This window comes from Nerophis lumbriciformis, linkage group LG23 (assembly GCF_033978685.3).
Source record: "Nerophis lumbriciformis linkage group LG23, RoL_Nlum_v2.1, whole genome shotgun sequence".
NCBI classification, from domain to species: Eukaryota; Metazoa; Chordata; class Actinopteri; order Syngnathiformes; family Syngnathidae; genus Nerophis; species Nerophis lumbriciformis.
The window spans coordinates 10,307,501-10,330,171 of NC_084570.2; the positions used below are offsets into that span (position 1 = coordinate 10,307,501).

The 22,671-nt window shown below is 38.1% G+C and overlaps 2 protein-coding genes across 5 annotated transcripts in view; both read left to right on the forward strand.

Annotated features, from left to right (window-relative positions):
* Positions 1 to 3,147, forward strand: part of mcf2la (mcf.2 cell line derived transforming sequence-like a) — a 141,944-nt gene extending 138,797 nt beyond the window's left edge. For all 4 annotated transcript variants that reach the window (XM_072915865.1, XM_061985151.1, XM_061985150.2 and 1 more), the window contains one exon: positions 1,618 to 3,147. In XM_072915865.1, the coding sequence (XP_072771966.1) occupies positions 1,618 to 1,697 (80 nt within the window). In that variant the 3' untranslated portion in view covers positions 1,698 to 3,147. The remainder of the gene's footprint in view (positions 1 to 1,617) is intronic.
* Positions 3,148 to 3,757: 610 nt separating this feature from the next.
* cab39l (calcium binding protein 39-like) overlaps positions 3,758 to 22,671 on the forward strand; it is a 34,579-nt gene continuing 15,665 nt past the window's right edge. The window contains exon 1 of the mRNA XM_061985147.2: positions 3,758 to 3,975. The gene's annotated coding sequence lies outside the window, so the exon portion shown is untranslated. The remainder of the gene's footprint in view (positions 3,976 to 22,671) is intronic.

A 22,671-nucleotide genomic window follows, 5' to 3' on the forward strand; every position in this document is an offset into this window, starting at 1 on the left:
AACAAAAAACTATAAATGACATATACATCTGTACATGATCTAGAGCAGGGGTCCCCAAACTTTTATTTATATATGTGTGTGTGTACACACACACACACACACACACACACACACACACACACACACACATATATATATATATATATATATATATATATATATATATATATATATATATATATATATATATATATATTCCGAGCGTGATGTCACATTATCGATGGGAAAATGCATTTTTAGACAATATGATTTGCCTGAGCGGCTAGGAGACATCGAGAGTAACAAGCGGTAGAAAAATAATCAAAAAGGACAGATTTAAAATAATAAAAATAAATTGTTTTATTTTTTTTTGTTTTTAATTTGGGACTTCCCGGGGGCCGTAGTTTGGGGACCCCTGATCTAGAGAAAAATTGACTTATTTTATAAAACTTTTATTAATGGGGCCCTTTTGTATCCCCAAGACTTTAATTGGATTGTTTTAACTGTCATTGCTCAAAAAATAATAATAAATAGGTTATAATAGGTCATAACACTATTCATTTTAATTAGGGCTCCAATTACTTCACATCAAGTATTCCACTTTGACATATTTTGGGGGAGAATACTGCATATTTTGCGTTTTTGCCATAAAAAACAGGGTTTTCTTTGACAAAAAGGGCATAAAACGTTTTTGTTTTGTTTTGTTTTTTTAACTTTATATCAACAGACCTGAAGTTTATCTTAATATTTAAGCATTGAATGAAAAAATATGACACATTTTTAACATATTTTAATGACTGAGACTGTGTGTGTGTGTGTGTGTGTGTGTGTGTGTGTGTGTGTGTGTGTGTGTGTGTGTGTGTGTGTGTGTGTGTGTGTGTGTGTGTGTGTGTGTGTGTGTGTATATATATATATATACACCGTATTTTTCGGACTATAAGTCGCAGTTTTTTTCATAGTTTGGCCGGGCTCCAGTGCGACTTATATATGTTGTTTTCCTTTTTTATTATGCATTTTCGTCAGGTGCGACTTATACTCCGGTGCGACTTATACTCCGAAAAATACGGTATATATATATATATATATATATATATATATTGTGTGAAGTGAATTATATTTATATAGCGCTTTTTCTCAAGTGACTCAAAGCGCTTTACATTGTGAAACCCAATATCTAAGTTACATTTAAACCAGTGTGGGTGGCACTGGGAGCAGCTGGGTAAAGTGTCTTGCCCAAGGACACAACGTCAGTGACTAGGAGGGCGGAAGCGGGGATCGAACCTGCAACCCTCAAGTTGCTGGCACGGCCGCTCTACCAAACGAGCTATACCGCCCCATTTTGCAGGTTTCACTGCTCTTCAGGGGATTTTCAGGCCAAGGAATGGCCTGAAAATCCCCTGAAGAGCAGTGAAACCTGCGAAACAGTGATGAAATAGTCTCCGTGTTTTTTCCTGACCTAACGTGTGTGTGTGTATGTATGTATGTGTGTGTGTGTGTGTGTGTGTGTGTGTGTGTGTGTGTGTGTGTGTGTGTGTGTGTGTGTGTGTGTGTGTGTGTGTGTGTATATATATATATTTTGTAAATTAAAAATACACCCTTGTTTCAGACCATTCTAAGAGCATTTTCTTTGTCCTGCAGATGACAGCGTCTCTGGGAACATCAGCACCTCGTCCAGCTGCAGCGAGACCTACACCAGCTATTCCGACATCAAACCCTGACCTGCGCGCCGCCGCACTTTGCTGCATTTCAACCGGGGAAAACCAAAAGTGTCGCGGTGTCTTGTGTTTTTGATACCACAGTCTTGTCTGTGTTTAACTATGTAGCATCGGCACGGACAGTTTAAGAAGGCCTGCGCTAGATTTCCCGCGGCCCGCTGATGTCAAAGTGAGTCACGACAAAGCCAGTGAAACGGCCATGTTTGATTCCCACTGTGAAAACTGCCATCAAGTCTGCCACGAGAGAAAATCCATCGCTCTGGAGATCAGCTCAGAGTTACATAGTCCACTAAAGGCTACAAAATTGCATTAATCTCCAACCTGACGGCCAGCTAGGCGTGTGTAAGGTAGGAGACGTGGACCTTGTTCCTTTGTCGGGCTCGCCTCTCTCAGCTGCTCTGGATTAACTCCAGAGGAAACCTTGGGTTGGCAGGTGTGACGACATTCCTGCCCCACTAGGACTAAAGTCTATAGTGTGCCCGTCAAACACGTTCTCGGCCTAAACTAAACTTCACATTGGTGGAGTGTCATGAAGTGGATTGTTTCCGCTCCTCCACTGAGAAATGCAGTTAGCTTCAACTACTTCCCATTATCTGAGACTATCCCCCCCCCCCCCCCACTCATGACCACTGTTGCTTACCTATCTCTGGCCTGGATTCAGGGAACAAAAGCAGGCTTTGTCCCAGCCCAGCTCAGGCATGCGATAGTCGTCACTTCCATCCAAGCAACCGGAAATCCGACCTGCTCAGCTTGTTTGCACCTTCAGCGTCAGGCGGCTTTGTCTTTATCAGAGTACAGCTGACGAGGTTTAAATTGTACGGTTGAAGATGACGACTCACTTGCAAGAACCACCCAGGAACCTTTTCATCACCTCGTGTTATAACCGTCCATTTCCTAGTGAACTCACAAAGCAATCTATTGGCAGCCCCACCTGGCTCTTATTTGTCCCTTTTTTTTTTTTTGTTTTTTTTATTAAAAACCACTTAAAGCTATTATTGTTCCCTTGTCTTCACAAAAAGGTACAAACCAGCGGATCTCAAAAACGAGGCTTTTCTTGCCGTGTCGGTCAGTGTAACACGGAATTGTGTGTTGCTTTTTTGTACAAATGTGTTCTCTGTGTTTACCTCACATGTATTCCTCCATAAGAGCATGCTAGTCATGAAGAGGATTGTTCTGTGTGTGTTTATTGAAAGCTGACACGGGCACTCAAACTTGTCAGTGTTTGGATCACATTCACGCAATTATTTGTACTTTTTGAGGCTGGAGAAATTGGTAATATATTGTAGTTTATTTTTTATGCAGCACATTGCAGCAACCACGGTCTTTATTTTCCTACTGTATATCTGCTGATTATGGTATTAATATAAAGGTGTTTATCTGTGTACATTTGTAAATATGTAATTCTTTATTGTATGCAAAATCAGAAGCAGCTTTAATAAAGTCTGAGATGATTTCCTCTATATTTATTTTGGGGGGTTAAAAAAAAACAAAAAAAAAACGTTCGATTTTTTTTTTTTTTTTTTAAATAGATTTCTTAAAAATGCACAAACTGCGTCAGGAAACGTATTGTACCCACGTGACAGCTAACGTCCAATGACGTAAGCTTTGGACGCGTCCGAATTCGTTTACTGTGCGAACTAGGTAACTTCCTACTCAGTTATTTATGCAGGTTAAAGAAAAACTAAATAAGGAGGCGCACTAGTATATAAAGTAAGCCCTTATGCTTTGTGTTTTTTTGACGAATAAGTGGATAAGACGTGAGAAAAAACGGAAAAAAACGTATTGTGCGGTAAACCGGACAAGAACCACCGCGCCTGGAAGGATACAGACAAATCAAGTTAGCCAGCGAAACACAACCGGAAATGACGTTAAGAGCACAATAAAAGCACTGTCATTTGGTAACTGCAGAATCGGGACAAAGCGATCATATTGAATAAAAAAAACGTTTATTTTGAACGTGATGGTATGTTTAAAAAAAACCACTCTCCAGTTCACTCCGACCCGGTTGGTATTGAATATTCGTTTGTTTTTTTTACGCCGGACGTTGCTCACCGGAAGTCACATGGTTCGCTATTGCTAGCTTGACAAAAAGGCTCGAAAGCAACCAGATGGAATTCAGCACTGCCTTCCTAACAGATTGCTCACATTTTAAATTGTTTTGCACACTTTTTAGCTGGCTGCCCGGCGGACTAACAGGCCTGGCGTGACGGCCGAAGTTCATCGGGGCGGCTGTGAAAGCGGGTCAGAAGACGTTTAAAACGCAACATATTCTTCCTCACTTGTAAGTATCCTCTTCGAGGAAAAGAATGTTTTTATTGCCCTTGGTAGTCTTGTGCAACTTCACTGGCGACTCAGCTCGTTAACATGTTCCTTTACGTGACCGCCATTAAGACATTTGTGGCTGTTCTTTATCACTAATATGACAACTGTGATTAGCTTTGGGAATCTGTCAAAACAAAAAAGAGGGGTGTAGCCATGTCAAAATCACGCCGTTTGCTTCTCTCACATGTACACTTTACCACAAACGGGTGTTCGTTATGTTTATTCCACCATTTACGCCTTTTAATAGTTGACAAGAGTCCTTTTTTTTTTTTTTAGTTTTGTTTTTCCTCTTTTCTCAGCCTGCTGTTACTTTAGACGTCATGTGTCAGGCTAGCTGCGATGACATCACATCAGCTTCTGGTCATTTCCTTTCAAATTAAAGTGACGTTGCTTTTATTGCGGAAGTACCGTATTTTTCGGAGTATAAGTCGCACCTGAGTATAAATCGCACCGGCCGAAAATGCATAATAAAGAAGGAAAAAAAACATATAAATTGCACTAGAGTATAAATCGCATTTTTGGGGGAAATGTATTTGATAAAATCCAACACCAAGAATAGACATTTGAAAGGCAATTTAAAATAAATAAAGAATAGTGAACAACAGGCTGAATAAGTGTACGTTATATGAGGCATAAATAACCAACTGAGAACGTGCCTGGTATGTTAACGTAACATATTATGGTAAGAGTCATTCAAATAACTATAACATATAGAACATGCTATACTTTACCAAACAATCTGTCACTCCTAATCGCTAAATCCGTTGATGTTGACGTGTGTATGTGACGATTGCTGATATACGCCTAGTCTCTTACGTCAGTGGTCCCCAAACACCGGTGCCGGTCCGTGGACGGCGTGGCGAAGTTGGTAGAGTGGCCGTGTCAGCAATTGGAGGGTTGCTGGTTACTGGGGTTCAATCCCCACCTTCTACCATCCTAGTCACGTCCATTGTGTCCTTGGGCAAGACACTTTACCCCTTGCTCCTGATGGCTGCTGGTTAGCGCCTTGCATGGCAGCTCCCGCCATCAGTGTGTGAATGGGTGAATGTGGAAATACTGTCAAAGCGCTTTGAGTACCTTGAAGGTAGAAAAGCGCTATACAAGTATAACCCATTTATCATTTATTTATCGATTGGTATCGGGCCGCACAAGAATATTTTATTTTTATTTTTATTTTTTATTAAAACTATATAAAAAACACAAGATAAAGCAACACTAAATTGGCCCTAGTGTGTGAATGTGAGTGTGAATGTTGTCTGTCTATCTGTGTTGGCCCTGCGATGAGGTGGCGACTTGTCCAGGGTGTACCCCGCCTTCCGCCCGATTGTAGCTGAGATAGGCTCCAGCGCCCCCCGCGACCCCGAAGGGAATAAGCGGTAGAAAATGGATGGATGGATGGAAACTTACAATTAGTGCACCAACCCAAAAAACCTCCCTCCCCCATTCACACTCATTCGCACAAAAGGGTTATTTCTTTCTGTTATTAATATTCTGGTTCCTACATTATATATCAATATAGATCAATACAGTCTGCAGGGATACAGTCCGTAAGCACACATGATTGTATTTTTTTATGACAAAAAAAAAGAAGAAGAAAAAGGTTTGTTTCTTTCTGTTATTAATATTTCTGGTTCCTACATTATATATCAATATAGATCAATACAGTCTGCAGGGATACAGTCCGTAAGCACACATGATTGTATTTTTTTATGACAAAAATAAAATTAAAATAAAATCCCCCCTCCCCAGGTCCGTGGGACATATTTTTAAGCGTTACAAAAAGGTTGGGGACCACTGTCTTCTGTGAATGAGATAAATAATATTTGATATTTTACGGTAATGTGTTAATAATTTCACACATAAATCGCTCCAGAGTATAAATCGCACCATTTGACCAAACTATGAAAAAAAACTGCGATTTATAATCCGAAAAATACGGTAATGTCTAGGTTTTATTTATTGAACAATTAAAACACAGACGGTACACATTGAACATGTCCAAACAAATTAAGACACATCTAATACATTACAGTATTTGAAATATTAACAAGTTTGAGCAATTAACATTCTTATGTGAACAAAAAACGTAAATAAAAAGTAAGAAACAATACAAAGCTTAAAAAAAAACCAAAAAACATCAAATAACTAAAAATAATGAGATTACATTGAAAACCTATAATTGACGGGTGGATCTGAAGTTGATCGGGGGAATTAAATGTTGAAAGAAAGAGAAAACTGGCTTATTTTTAACACTATAAGCGGTAGAAAGTGGATGAGTGGATCCTCAATAATTTTAGTGTTTGGTTTTTTTAAACAGTCATTGCTCAAAAAATAATGAATTAAAATGAAAGGCGTTATGAATTATAAACTATTTAAGGCTCCAATTATTTCACATCATAAATTTTGGGGGTAAATATTGCATATTTTGTGTTTTTGCCATAAAAAAAATCTGGGGTTCTTTGAGAAGAGGGGCATAAAACACATTTTTAAATGTTTTTTTTTAAACTTCATATCAGCCCGTGGGTAATTTTCCAACGTCCCACAGCACAATCGTTAGCATTCTAATATTAGTGTACAGCTCCACTAATGGACATTGGAGTGTTACTTTCAAAGGCAAAATTAAAGTATTGCTAGAAACATAATTTTATATGGGACTTTATTGTATTATATGTATAGTACATGTTCCAAAAAGAAAAAAGCATGAAACACCACCAGAATTAGAGATATTACAAGTCAAAGTGATGAAGCTTAGTGTTACGCTCATGACTTGGTGTAACTAAACATTACCCTATAAGATGAAGGCAATTGCATTTTATTGATATTTGAAATGTATTCAATGTTTATAAATTAATATTTAAATATACTAAATGTAAAAAAGGGAATAAATATTCAAAATAAGATCATTAAATGAAATCTAGTTTGGTTACGCCATTATGAGCGCAACACAAGGTTGTAAAAGTTTCAACTACAATTCTAAATAAGATGTCAAAAGCAAACTGAAATCAAATACACACAGCTTAAAGATTGATCAATACCTATTTAAATTTAGTAATACATAAATATGATGATTTATCAAAATATAAAAGAAATATACCTGAACAGAACGCCACCAAAAAGTAACGTTATGAATCGCGTTTTTCCAAGTTTTTGGGGCATTTTTATGCTATTTCCAAGCATCTCCTTTTTATTATCGTTGATTTTAAATGGTCAAATTAATGCATATTATAAATGCATGCCCTCGTAAACAAAAAAAGTCATATTTGTTTTGATTGTTACATTTTGAAGTATATTTGTGCAGGTGGGTGCGAATGTACCCATTACCAGAGCGGTACACATTAGCATGCTTGCTTGTTTTCAAAATGTTCAGGTATACACCTCCAGCGTCAAATATTTTGTTACTTGACAAATGCTACCATTTAGCATGGTCGCATTAGTATGCTGGCTTTTTGTTTTGTTTTTAGCTAATTCTGTAGGTAGACACCTCCAGTCATATTTTGGTACTTGAGGCATGCTGAACGTTTTCAATTAATCTATCAGATGTGCACCTAAGAGTAATATAATTTGGTACTTGAATGTTACAGTTAGCATTTTAACATGCGTGCAAGCCTTTTTAGCAACGTTAGCAGGTAAACACCTCAGTGTCATTTATTAAAATAATTCACTAATGCTAACTATAAGCATGCAATTATTCCACTTTGAGAGGTGTTGACATAAACGAGGCCCTCTGTACATGAGAAGAGCCTGCTTTTACTTTGAAAGTCAATTTACCTCTCATGGACTTCTGGTGTGGTTGCATGAGTTTGCAATGACAACCCCAAGATCAAGCCACATCAGATAAAAGTGCTTGGTGAAAAATCCACAGTGACACTGCTGCAACCTAAAAGGCCTGGATTCTAGCACAGGGATGTCCAAAGTGTGGCCTCGGGGCCATTTGCTGACTGTAAATCATTTCATGTTGGCCCCTGTCATATTTGTATATTAACCCTATTAAAAAGAGCCTGCATCAAAACATTACAAAGTAGGATGTGGACTACATTGAAAAGACAACAATAAAAAAGTTTTTGTTTTCTATATATATATATATATATATATATATATATATATATACACAGGTAAAAGCCAGTAAATTAGAATATTTTGAAAAACTTGATTTATTTCAGTAATTGCATTCAAAAGGTGTAACTTGTACATTATATTTATTCATTGCACACAGACTGATGCATTCAAATGTTTATTTCATTTAATTTTGATGATTTGAAGTGGCAACAAATGAAAATCCAAAATTCCGTGTGTCACAAAATTAGAATATTACTTAAGGCTAATACAAAAAAGGGATTTTTAGAAATGTTGGCCAACTGAAAAGTATGAAAATGAAAAATATGAGCATGTACAATACTCAATATTTGGTTGGAGCTCCTTTTGCCTCAATTACTGCGTTAATGCGGCGTGGCATGGAGTCGATGAGTTTCTGGCACTGCTCAGGTGTTATGAGAGCCCAGGTTGCTCTGATAGTGGCCTTCAACTCTTCTGCGTTTTTGGGTCTGGCATTCTGCATCTTCCTTTTCACAATACCCCACAGATTTTCTATGGGGCTAAGGTCAGGGGAGTTGGCGGGCCAATTTAGAACAGAAATACCATGGTCCGTAAACCAGGCACGGGTAGATTTTGCGCTGTGTGCAGGCGCCAAGTCCTGTTGGAACTTGAAATCTCCATCTCCATAGAGCAGGTCAGCAGCAGGAAGCATGAAGTGCTCTAAAACTTGCTGGTAGACGGCTGCGTTGACCCTGGATCTCAGGAAACAGAGTGGACCGACACCAGCAGATGACATGGCACCCCAAACCATCACCCAACCATGCAAATTTTGCATTTCCTTTGGAAATCGAGGTCCCAGAGTCTGGAGGAAGACAGGAGAGGCACAGGATCCACGTTGCCTGAAGTCTAGTGTAAAGTTTCCACCATCAGTGATGGTTTGGGGTGCCATGTCATCTGCTGGTGTCGGTCCACTCTGTTTCCTGAGATCCAGGGTCAACGCAGCCGTCTACCAGCAAGTTTTAGAGCACTTCATGCTTCCTGCTGCTGACCTGCTCTATGGAGATGGAGATTTCAAGTTCCAACAGGACTTGGCGCCTGCACACAGCGCAAAATCTACCCGTGCCTGGTTTACGGACCATGGTATTTCTGTTCTAAATTGGCCCGCCAACTCCCCTGACCTTAGCCCCATAGAAAATCTGTGGTGTATTGTGAAAAGGAAGATGCAGAATGCCAGACCCAAAAACGCAGAAGAGTTGAAGGCCACTATCAGAGCAACCTGGGCTCTCATAACACCTGAGCAGTGCCAGAAACTCATCGACTCCATGCCACGGCGCATTAACGCAGTAATTGAGGCAAAAGGAGCTCCAACCAAGTATTGAGTATTGTACATGCTCATATTTTTCATTTTCATACTTTTCAGTTGGCCAACATTTCTAAAAATCCCTTTTTTGTATTAGCCTTAAGTAATATTCTAATTTTGTGACACACGGAATTTTGGATTTTCATTTGTTGCCACTTCAAATCATCAAAATTAAATGAAATAAACATTTGAATGCATCAGTCTGTGTGCAATGAATAAATATAATGTACAAGTTACACCTTTTGAATGCAATTACTGAAATAAATCAAGTTTTTCAAAATATTCTAATTTACTGGCTTTTACCTGTGTGTGTGTATATATATATATATGTAAAAAAAAAAAAAAGCTAAACCCTTGACATAAATTTGGCAAATTAAAAATGTTACAAATTGAACAGCTTAAAAATAAATGTTAATTTTAATGTATTTTAATTCATTATATTAGAATTAAATTAGTCAGAAATTATTTGCATTTTTTTAAATAATTGCGGATTAGAAAAGAAACTAAAATAAAGAAAATACAAATTAAAATCCATTCATTTTCTACCACTAATCCCTCTCGGAGTCGCAGGGTGCTGGAGCCTATCCCAGCTGCATCCATCATTTAATAATATTTCTGACTACAGTTTATCCTATCGCTTACTTTATTGTGACCTTTTTTAATGTATATTCCGCAGATATTTGGCTTAAATTAAGTATTGTCAAGCATAAAAATGGCTAAATGTACTGAAAGTAATATTACTGTAGTATTGGCCAGGCAACGAGATGAGGCCAAACCAATCAGAGCACGCTGTTCAGTATCGTGGCCACTGATTGGCTCAGCCTCAGGCAACATTACTCTATTGGGGGAAAAAGTAGGGTTTTTTTTATATAGAAAAAAACATTGTCATGTTTACTGTGTACAAATTGGTGGATAACTTGCTTTGAAATCGTAAGTCAGGGAGAAAGTTAAACCAAAAAAAATTGGCCTTCCCGCGGACACACCCTAAACCGACAGTGCATTTGGAGTATTTTATAAACACAAATGTAAAGATGACCCCGCATCCTTTCATTTTATTATATGAAGCCCTCGGTGGAAGAAGTTAGGACACCCCTGCTATAGCCGATAGTACAATCGTGTATTGCAGGGGTGTCAAACTTGCTTTCATTGTGGGCCACATCGCAGTTATGGCTGCCCTCAGAGGGTCGCTTGTAACAGTCAGTAATCAATGAATATAAGTAGAAGGATTTGCCCTACGGTAGTATTAAACTATTTTATATGCTTTTGATCATTATATATTTTTTTACGTTCTCTGTAGACAGGCAGCTCGGTCGCCAGAATTTTACCATTGAATTTATAGTGTTATTTACAGTGCATTACTGTAAATAGAAAATGGTACCACAATTTCTTAACATTAAAATTCTGGCGACAATTTAATGGATAACTCCATTAACTTTAAAAGCCTTTTTTTTAGACATATGCATACTAGTTCTCGCTATTAGGCTGTTCTCGTTTTTATTTTTTTAAATTTTTATTATCTTTAATTTTTTTAATTTTTTAATACACTGTAGCACTTTGAGGTTGTTTGCTCAATGTAAAGTGCTTTTTTACGAATAAATTCTATTATTAACTCGCTTTGAAATAAGTCAATCAAAACATTTTTTTGTAGTGAATTATATCATATTTGTTGCATTATTAGGAAACACAAAACTAATAGTTCATTATTTCAGATTATAACTACTCTCCAACCTAAATTCATACACATTTAATGAATATTACATTATTAACATTAACAACCTTATTTTTACGGATTCATACATAAGTAGTTTCCAACCTAATTCAATTATTAAATAAATTATTATATTTGCACAGAGCCCCTAAAGGGACATGGGGGAAAAAATGGTATAATTAATTTTTATTTATTTATATATTTTTTAGACATGTATCGCGTGCGAACGAGAAACTTTTTATAAAGTTATAAAAAAAATAAAATAAAAAAAAATAAATTATCTTTTTATTTTTTATTTTATTTTTTTTAGACATGGAACTCGTGCACATGAGAAACTTTCTCGTGCGTACGAGATACATGTCTAAAAAAAAAAAATTATATATTATAATTATTATAAATTTTTTCTTTATAACTTTATAAAAACTTTATAAAATAGTTTCTCGTGCGCACGAGATACATGTCTAAAAAAAAAAAAAAATGTATAATACATTTTTTTTACCCCCGTGTCCTTTTAGGGGCTTTGTATATTTGTTACATTATTAGATAATGTTGATTAAATTCATATTATTTAATTAAATAAATGATATGCAATTGCATGCAGTACATGTATTTTGTTCTGTCAAAACAAGTGTCTAAAAAAAATAAAAAAATAAAAAATATATATAAACATTTTTTTTCCCCCGTGTTCCTTTAGGGGCTCCGTATATTTGTTACATTATTAGATAATATTAATCAAATTAATATTATTAAATTAATTAATTAAATGATATGCAATTGCATGCAGTTCATGCATTTTGTTTTGTCAAAACAAAAATAAGTAAAGATAAAAGTACTTTATTTATGCATAATACATATCCAGACTTTTCGCAGGCCACATGAAATGATGTGGCGAGCCAGATTTGGTCCCCGGGCCTTAAGTTTGACAACTGTGATATGTTGTTTAGAACTGCGTAGGGTATTTTTTTCCACGAATCTGCTGACGTATTTCAGGCAAAGCTTGCCTTACAGACTGCACTGAGGGCGCAAAGGTTCCTAGTTCTCTCTAAAAGGGCCTGTGTTCCCTTGTTTACATGCGGCACTGTGCTAAAGGCGAATGCCACGCAGGTTTTGGTAAGCCCCGGCAGAGTGTCATCAAACACTGGCCGCCATCAGGGCTCGTGGTGCTCAAACTGACAGCACTGGTCTAATGTGAAGCGTCACAGTTGTTATGTGTGTGGTAAGAAGGCACATGCCAGCGGAGCGTGGGACGTACACACCAGTGAAGCCCACAACCTCCAGATGAACCTAAAAGTAAGGATTGTCGATACAGCGCAAAATTATTTCCCCACAAATAATTGTTGAGTGAATCCCTCAAGGCTTTAGGTGGACTACAGCTGGGTGTTTGACACATGGGCCAACATGGAGCCTTTTCAGTCACACATAGCAGCAGCAGCAGGGTGTTGTGTATGTTTGAGGCCGAGCCCAGTGGTCGCCAGATTAAGGCGCTTGCGTAACATTTGGTCAGGCTTTAAGAGAAGACGCGAGCCCGAAGACGGGTCTTTGTACAAGTCCACTGTTTGAGTGATTGCCTTGTGTTGACAAGGTGGCTGGCAGTACTACTTGGTAGCTTAGTGGAGTTAGGGATCACTTCTTGAATGGCATAGTGTGTGTGGATTGAAGTTTTATGAGTCGTTGCTGATATATGACGTACCTGGAGGCGGCATACTGAAAAGACAAGTATTAATATAACTAGAAGGACAATGTTCCCCTTATAAGGGTTTTATATGTAGATTGTAGCTGAGATAGGCTCCAGCACCCCCCGCGACCCAGAAAGGGATAAGCGGTAGAAAATGAATGGATGGATAGATGTAATAAATAAAAAAAGATCGACACATTATGATGGGACTTACAGTGCATTCAGAAAGTATTCACAGTGTGTCTCTTTTTCCACATGTTTTACAGCCTTATTCCAAAATATAAACATGTATTTTTCCTAGGGGTGTAACGGTACACAAAAATTTCGGTTCGGTACGTACCTCGGTTTAGAGGTCACTGTTCGGTTCATTTTCGATACAGTAAGAAAACAACAAAATATAAATTTTTGGGTTATTTATTTACCAAATTTGCAAAATCTTCCACCAAAAATATTTTTCTTAGTGGAATATTTGATGTGAAGTCATCGGAACCTTGGATAGGTCAATAATTCATAATAACATTGTTTTTGATTCAATATTATGTTTTGAGCAATGACCGTTTGGGGGAAAAAACAGTTTTGTTTTATTAGTCAACATTGCAACTTTTTCTAAATTACATTTCACCTTTAAGCTTTTTTATTTCACTTTTGTTATGTTTTTGTTTATTTTAATAGTATTTTTAAAATGTGCCGTGGGCCTTTAAAACATTAGCTGTGGGCCGCAAATGGCCTCCGGGGCACACTTTTGACACGCCTGCTATAGATAATAAAAAATTAAATCTGATAAATCTATGGATAAAAAGCAGAGCCTGGCGACGCATGCGCGTTTATCATAACTCTCTTTCTCTCTCTGTCTCTGCCCCTCTCTCACAAATGCTACTGCGTGCACAATTTGTTTTGTTTTTAACCCCTTCTTAACCCTGAACATACATTGAAAATACACGCAACTCTAACTCAAAATGCCGGACATTTGAGGCATTTAAGAAACTCTGCCCTGACAGCTCCGCAAAAAAGGACATGTCCGGTGAAAAGAGGACGTATGGTCAGTCTATCGTAGCCCGGTCACTGCTAACATGCCGTGTGTTGTGCTTCGGTGTGCATTGTTTACACAACGTGCGTTACGCTACTTAATATGTCCGTGTGGAAACTCGTTCGGTACACCTCCGAACTGAACCGGAACCCCCGTACCGAAGCGGTTCAATACAAATACACGTACCGTTACACCCCTAATTTTTCCCCATATTTATACATAAAATACTCTATAATGACAATGTGAAAAGCTTTTTTTTTAATTTGGCAAATTTATTACAAATAAAAAAAATCACATGAACATAAGTATTCACAGGATTTGCTCAGTACTTTGTTGATGTACCTTTTAGGGAGGATGTTCGATAAGAAATTATCTAGTTCGAGCCCATTATCGAATCCTCTTATCGAACCGATTCCTTATCGAATCTCTCATTAAATCCAGACTCAAACCAAAGACTATAAAAATGGGAACCATTACCTCCCTGCTTGGCACTCAGCATCAAAGGTTGGAATTGGGGGTTAAATCACCAAAAATGATTCCCGGGCGCGGCCACTGCTGCTGCCCACTGCTCCCGTCCACTGCTCCCGTCACCTCCCAGGGGGTGGACAAGGGAATGGGTCAAATGCAGAGGACAAATTTTGCCACAACTAGTGTGTGTGTGTGACAATCATTGGTACTTTAACTTTATGTTTTAAGTAGGGCTGCAACAACTAATCGATTAAAATCGATTATAAAAATAGTTGGCGATTAATTTAGTCATCGATTCGTTGGATCTATGCTATGCGCAAGCGCAGAGGCAATTTTTTTACTTTTTTTTTTTAGATTTTTAAAAAAAAAAAAAAAATTTTTATAAACCTTTATTTATAAACTGCAACATGTACCAACAGCTGAGAAACAATAATCAAAATAAGTATGGTGCCAGTATGCGTTTTTTTCCCCAATAAAATACTGGAAAGGATAGAAATGTAGTTTGTCTCTTTTATCCGATTATTAATCAATTAATCGAAGTAATAATCGACAGATTAATCGATTATCAAATTAATCGTTAGTTGCAGCCCTCGTTTTAAGATAGCGTATGTTTTAAACTAGCGTATGTTTAACCATGCCTGCGCCTCAAAAATACGCTGTGCCTTATTTATTATGCGAATCCTGCAATGGCGTCCCATAATACACCTGCTGTAAACCTGTTTTTATGTTTTTATTTATTCTATTTTATTTATTTATTTTTTATCGTGTTCTGTTTGTGTTGTGTTGTGTTTGCTCGGTACTCGTTTTATCTTTTAACCTGCCCATTGTACAGTACTTTGGCTACCCCTGTGGTAAATGTTAAATGTGCTTTATAAATAAAGTTGATTTGATTTGATTTAAATACAGAAATAGCACCCAAAACTGACACGGCGCCTTTTAATACTGTGTGCCCTATGATCGCGAAAATACGGTATAGTGGCTTTGATAACGGGAACCGGTTCCCAAAAAGGGATTCGAATCCATAGAATCGGTTCTTTTCTTATCGAACAATCGGGAGAACCGGTTTCGAACATCATCCCTAGTACCTTTGGCAGAAATTATAGACTTCGACTTAGACAAACCTTAATGATCCACAAGCGAAATTGTTCCACACAGTAGCTCAGTTACGAAGGATGGTAGGGAGTAGTGGGGTGGGGGTGGGGGGTGGATATTGTAGCGTCCCGAAAGAGTTAGTGCTGCAAGGGGTTCTGGGTATTTGTTCTGTTGTGTTACGGTGTGGATGTTCTCCCGAAGTATGCGTGGCATTCACTTGTGTGTGTGAAAAGTAGTAGATATTATGTGACCGGGCCGGCACGCAAAGGCAGTGCCTTTAAGGTTTATTGGCGCTCTGTACTTCTCCCTACGTCCGTGTACACAGTGGCGTTTTCACTGCACGTGAGCGGCAATGCACGTGACCTTCGATCCCTCAGGCAGTACTGCATCAAAAACCGACATCATTGTGTAAAGGATATCACCACATGGGCTCAGGAACATTTCAGAAAACCACTGTCAGTAACTACAGTTTGTCGCTACATGTGTAAATGCGAGTTAAAACTGTACTATGGAAAGCGAAAGCCATTTATCAACAACACCCAGAAATGCCACCGGCTTCGCTGGGCCCGAGCTCATCTAAGATGGATTGATGCAAAGTGGAAAAGTGTTCTGTGGTCTGACGAGTCCACATTTCAAATTGTTTTTGGAAACTGTGGATGTCTTGTCCTCCAGACCAAAGAGGAAAAGAACCATCCGGGTTGTTATAGACGCAAAGTTCAAAAGCCAGCATCTGTGATGGTATGGGGGTGTATTAGTGCCCAAAGCATGGGTAACTTACACATCTGTGAAGGCACCATTAATGCTGAAAGGTACCTAAAGGTTTTGGAGCAACATATGTTGCCATCCAAGCAAGGTCTTTTTAATGGACGCTCCTTCTTATTTCAGCAAGACAATGCCAAGCCATGTGTTGCAACAGCGTGGCTTCATAGTAAAAGAGTGTGGGTACTAGACTGGCCTGCCTGTAGTCCAGACCTGTCTCCCATTGAAAATGTGTGGCGCATTATGAAGCGTAAAATACCACAACGGAGCCCCGGACTGTTGAACAACGTAAGCTGTACATCAAGCAAGAATGGGAAAGAATTCCACCTGAGAAGCTTAAAAAATGTGTCTCCTCAGTTCCCAAACGTTTACTGAGTGTTGTTAAAAGGAAAGGCCATGTAACACAGTGGTAAAAATGCCCCCGTGCCAATATTTTTGCAATGTGTTGCTGCCATGAACTTCTAAGTTAATGATTATTTGCAAAAATAAATTAAGTTTCTCAGTTCGAACATTTAAATATCTTGTCTTTGCAGTCTCTTCAATTGAATATAAGTTGAAAAGGATTTGCAAATCATTGTATTCTGTTTTTATGTACGCAACGTGCCAACTTCACTGGTTTTGGGTTTTGTACAAAAATCACAGAATGTTAATCTAATAAAAGAAAACAAAGCAACTCCAACCTAATCCCAGTTTTACAATACTTAAAGCAATTGGAAAGACATACAAATAAATTATTTCAAAAACAACAACAAAATAACAGTATCAATGATGATAATAATATCAATAATGTTTTTTTTGTTTTGAATCCCAACATTTTTTCTCTTAAAAAAAACATGTATTTTTTTAACCGGTTTTCGAAAATTATGAATTAATTTAGAATCGTAATAAATAAAAATTGTGATTTGGATGTGAATTGACTTTTTTTTAGCACTCCTAGAATATAAAGATTGAGCACCACTATTTAAAAAAAAAAATTTAAAAAAAATCTATACATACCATAAACCTTCTTATCTGTATTCTCAGCTGTTGCTTGCTCATGACAGTCCCAACTATGGTACCAGGCTAGCCCTAAGAGGTGCTCTCACCCGTCTTAAACCCAAAACTGATGTTTTGAAAAAGACTGTAATGTATAGGGCAATCACTTACTGGAATCGACTTCCACAATATCTGCTATCAGTCACCAGCATAGTGGGTTTTAAGAATAGACTAAGAGGAGAAGTATTGCAGAAAGAGATTATTCTAGATTGTACCTAATGTCATGACTGTTTTTTTTTATTGATTATTGACTATTTTATTGATTATGGGACAAGCAGTAGAAAATGGATGGATGATACTTTTTCGTCACTTATTGTTTGTCTTTGGTACACTAATGTGTATATTTTAGGCCATTGGTTCTTTGTTTTATTTTTGTAAAAAAAAAAATATATACTTTTCCGCACTATAAGGCGCACCTAAAAACCACAAATTTTCTCAAAAGCTGACAGTGCGCCTTATAACCCGGTGCGCTTTATATATGGATAAATATTAAGATTCATTTTCATAAAGTTTCGGTCTCGTAACTACGGTAAACAGCCGCCATCTTTTTTCCCGGTAGAACAGGAAGCGCTTCTTCTTCTACGCAAGCAACCGCCAAGGTAAGCACCCGCCCCCATAGAACAGGAAGCGCTTCTTCTTCTACTGTAAGCAACCACCCGCCCGCGTAGAAGAAGAAAAAGCGCGCGGATACTACCATACGGTACGTTTCATTTCCTTTGTGTGTTTACATCTGTAAAGACCACAAAATGGCTCCTACTAAACGACAGGGATCCGGTTCATGAAAAGACGCAATCTCTCCATCCGCACACGGATTACTATTTCACAGCAACTGATATTCCTGTGAACCGCACTGTGGATACAAGGGGAGCACGTACGGTGAATATTCGCACCACAGGGAATGAGAAGTCATCCTTCACTGTGGTTCTAGCTTGCCATGCTAATGGCCAGAAACTTCCACCCATGGTGATATTCAAAAGGAAGACCTTGCCAAAAGAGACCTTTCCAGCCGGCGTCATCATAAAAGCTAACTCGAAGGGATGGATGAAGAAAAGATGAGCGAGTGGTTAAGGTAAGTTTAAGTTTACGCGAAGAGGCCGGGTGGCTTTTTTCACGCAGCTTCGTCCATGTTGATATACGATTCCATGCGCGCCCACATCACGCTGGTTTTAATATATTATTAAAGTTTGACTGACCTATTTGACTGTTTTTTTGACATTCCTTTAGCGCAGTTAGATGCGGCTTACAACACGGGGCGGCTTATAGGTGGACAAAGTTTTGAAATATGCCGTTCATTGAAGGCGCGGCTTATAACCCAGGGCGCCTTATGGTGCGGAAAATACGGTATATATTTTTATATTGCTCTTTTTATCTGTGGTATGAACATTATTATGTAAACTCGAAGTTATTGGTTTTTAATTTTGTTTTTTTGGTTCTTTGTTGTTGCTATTTTTGTATGACAACATTTTATTATTTGATCATGTTGTACTGCATTGTAATCTTTTGTTTTGTGATTGTGCGATGTTTTTTGCCTGGACCCCAGGAAGAATAGTCTCCACTGCGGTGTAGACTAATGGGGATCCTTAATAAACTAAACTAAACTAGAATATAAAGAATGCTTCCACAAGAACAAAACAGTCGACACTTTGGCACATTAAAACTGTCACCAGCACGAAGATCTTAAAAGTGATTCTGTTAAGGTGCATGTGTAATATAAAACTACACAACCTCAAACGACCTGTTTTTCAACAGATATTCTTTCATACGACACAATACATTGACTGGCAGGTTTCTACAGACGCGTCCACTTACATTTGCGTGGCAATTTTGACATCAACTTGGTTAAAATCACAGCCGTTTTCTCGTAATATTTAATCTTTTTTTTGTTTGTTACTGTTGAGTGCTGAACAAGTTGATTCATAACCAGCATGCATATTGGAATTTGTTTTAGTTTTCTGTGACGCTGAGCCAACACTAAACCTGACAAAGCATGAAAAGACTGGTGTCGTATTCTCAATGCGTCAGTGACAAATATTGACTGATGAGCGCTATAATCATTAACTCACCTCACTTCTTTTTTTTTTTTTTTTTTTTTGAAGTGAAAACATTTAAGTGGAAGACAGACTCCTTTTTCATACATTTTTTAGTTAGAACTTGGATCTGGATGAGATGCTTTTTAATTGTTAAACAGGTGACTATTTTCATCTGCTGCCCCCTTGTGGCTAAAGGTAGTAGCAGGATTTGTTGTTATAAAAGGTATTATGATAAGGTGTTAGTGTATCATTATTGCTAGAGATGTCCGATAATGGCTTTTTTGCCGATATCCAATATCCCGATATTGTCCAACTCTTAATTACCGATTCCAATATCAACCGATACCGATACATACAGTCGTGGAATTAACACGTTATTGTGCCTAATTTTGTTGTGATGCTCCGCTGGATGCATTAAACAATGTAACAAGGTTTTCCAAAATAAATCAATTCAAGTTATGGAAAAAACAAATGCCAACATGGCACTGCCATATTTATTATTAAAGTCACAAAGTGCATTATTTTTTTTTAACATGCCTCAAACCAGCAGCTTGGAATTTGGGATATGCTCTCCCTGAGAGAGCATGAGGAGGTTGAGGTGGGGGGGGGGGTGTGTATATTGTAGCGTCCCAGAAGAGTTAGTGCTGCAAGGGGTTCTTGGCATTTGTTCTGTTGTGTTTATGTTGTGTTACGGTGTGGATGTTCTCCCGAAATGTGTTTGTCATTCTTGTTTGGTGTGGGTTCACAGTGTGGCGCATATTTGTAACAGTGTTAAAGTTGTTTATACGGCCACCCTCAGTGTGACCTTGCATTCACTTGTGTGTGTGAAAAGGCGTAGATATTATGTGACTGGGCCGGCACGCAAAGGCAGTGCCTTTAAGGTTTATTGGCGCTCTGTACTTCTCCCTACGTCCGTGTACACAGCGGCGTTTTAAAAAGTCATAAATTTTACTTTTTGAAACCGATACCGATAATTTTGAAACCGATACCGATAATTTCCGATATTACATTTTAAAGCATTTATTGGCCGATAATATCGGCAGTCCGATATTATCGGACATCTCTAATTATTGCCATTTAACCCACTGAATTTCCCCCTCTTTCTAATAGTCAGAGGTGGGTAGTAACGCGCTACATTTGCTCCTTTACATCTACTTGAGTAACTTTTGGGATAAATTGTACTTCTAAGAGTAGTTTTAATGCAACATACTTTTACTTGAGTATATTTATAGAGAACAAACGCTACTTTTACTCCGCTCCATTTATCTACATTCAGCTCGCTACTCGCTACTGATTTTTATCGATCTGTTAATGCACGCTTTGTTTGTTTTGGTTTGTCAGACAGACCGTCAAAGTAGGATCTATCGCATGCCTGCGTTTCACCAATCAAATACAGTCACTGGTCACGTTTGACTCCGTTTCACCAATCAGACAGAGCCAGGCGGTCACATGCGGCAAACAACAAGCTTAAGCTTACATGAACTCAACGTAAATTTGAGGAAGCACATTGCGGTAAGTAACGTTAGTAGATATTTTGGCTGTCACCGTAGGCTGATGTTAGCTTCCCTGCTATGAATCACTGTCAAATGTACATCGTGTGGGGACATTTATTAACGCACTGCAGCCTCATAGACACACACACACACGCATGCATAGAAACACCAATCAGAAGTGCACAGTGTGTTTACCATGAATTGATTTACGTGGACCCCGACTTAAACAAGTTGAAAAACTTATTCGGGTGTTACCATTTAGTGGTCAATTGTACGGAATATGTACTGCACTGTGCAATATACAAATACAAGTTTCAATCAATCAATCAATGTTCCCAGGTGCAGCCCACACCTATCAGTTCATGGTTTGCGTAAAGGCTAACTTGTTATTTTCCTTTGTAATCTCTGCCTACTGAGCCTATGGTGCTGTTAAGTTATTGTGGCTCAATTTGCCTTAGTTTCAAAGTTTATACTATTTAATATATATTATTGTTTTAGTTGCTTAAGAGATTTTCCTGGCTCTGAATTTGCTCATTGCTATTTTTATGTTTTTGTGCATTATTTGTTGCCGTCAGCATTAAACGAACAGGTTACTCATCAGTTGCTCAGTACTTGAGTAGTTTTTTCACAACATACTTTTTACTTTTACTCAAGTAAATATTTGGGTGACTACTCCTTACTTTTACTTGAGTAATAAATCTCTAAAGTAACCGTACTCTTACTTGAGTACAATTTCTGGCTACTCTACCCACCTCTGCTAATAGTCAGGAGATCCATGTTCTAATCTCTGTTGGAACATTTCTGTCTGGAGTTCTGCTTCCTCCCACATCCCAAAAACATGCTTGTCTACTCAATTGGACACCGTAAATGTCCTTAGGTGTGGCTGGTTGTTTGTCTATCCATGACCTGATTGGCCGGTGACCAGCTAGTCCAGGGTGTGTCACCCAAAGTCAGCTGGGATAGCCTCCAGCTCTCCAATGTCTCCTATCATCCCTCACTCAGCACTTCCTTTTTTTTTTTTTTTACTCCGGGCGCACTTCCGTCTTGACCGGAGTCTGACAACCCCGAGATGAGAATGTGACTCGGCAAGCCCGGCTGGCTCTTGTGTAACGATGACCCGTGTGTCATCTGATCCGCTCGCTGCTCTTATGGTCCTGGAATGTGCATCTCAGGTGCTAAAGGAAGGCGCGGTCGTCATGACAACCAACATGAGTCAGTTTTTTTTGGCTTGTATCTGGTTTTTCGCTGACATTGCTGCTCATCGTCACTGCGCCAGGGAGCAGTGGCCGAGTCTGTTCGTGGTTGTAACAATTTCATCATTTTGTAAATGCAGCTTAAAATAATTTTATGCTTTCTCCCTTTTGCTCCATCTTCTTATTCTCTGGCAGAGTTACGATGCCATCTACTGTACGCAGTTACAACGACAAGTAGGGTTGTCCATGAATTGATTAACGTGGACCCCGACTTAAACAAGTTGAAAAACTTACTCGGGTGTTATCATTTAGTGGTCAATTGTATGGAATATGTACTGTACTCTGCAATCTACTGATAAAAGTTTCAATCAATCAATCAAAATTCAATCAATGTCCCGATACAACTTTTTTACTTCCTTTACGATACCAGTATTGGAGTCTTGAAAGTTGGCCGATACCAATGGCGATGCAGCACGATATCTGCACTTATTATACATACTTTTGTTGTTTTGTCGTGTATATTTTGTAGCCCTTTGAGACATTTGTGATTAAGGGCTATATAAGTAAACTTTGACTGATTGATAGATAGATAGATGGTACTTTATTGATTCCTTCAGTAGAGTTCCCTCAGGAAAATTAAAATTCCAGCAGCAGTGTACAGAATTGAGATCGAATTTAAAAAGTAAATAATGGGGGTATAAATGGAAACCAAATAGAAAAATATTATAATAAGAATAAGAATTAAAAGCAACAATGAGAATAAAAATATAACAGTAAAATAAG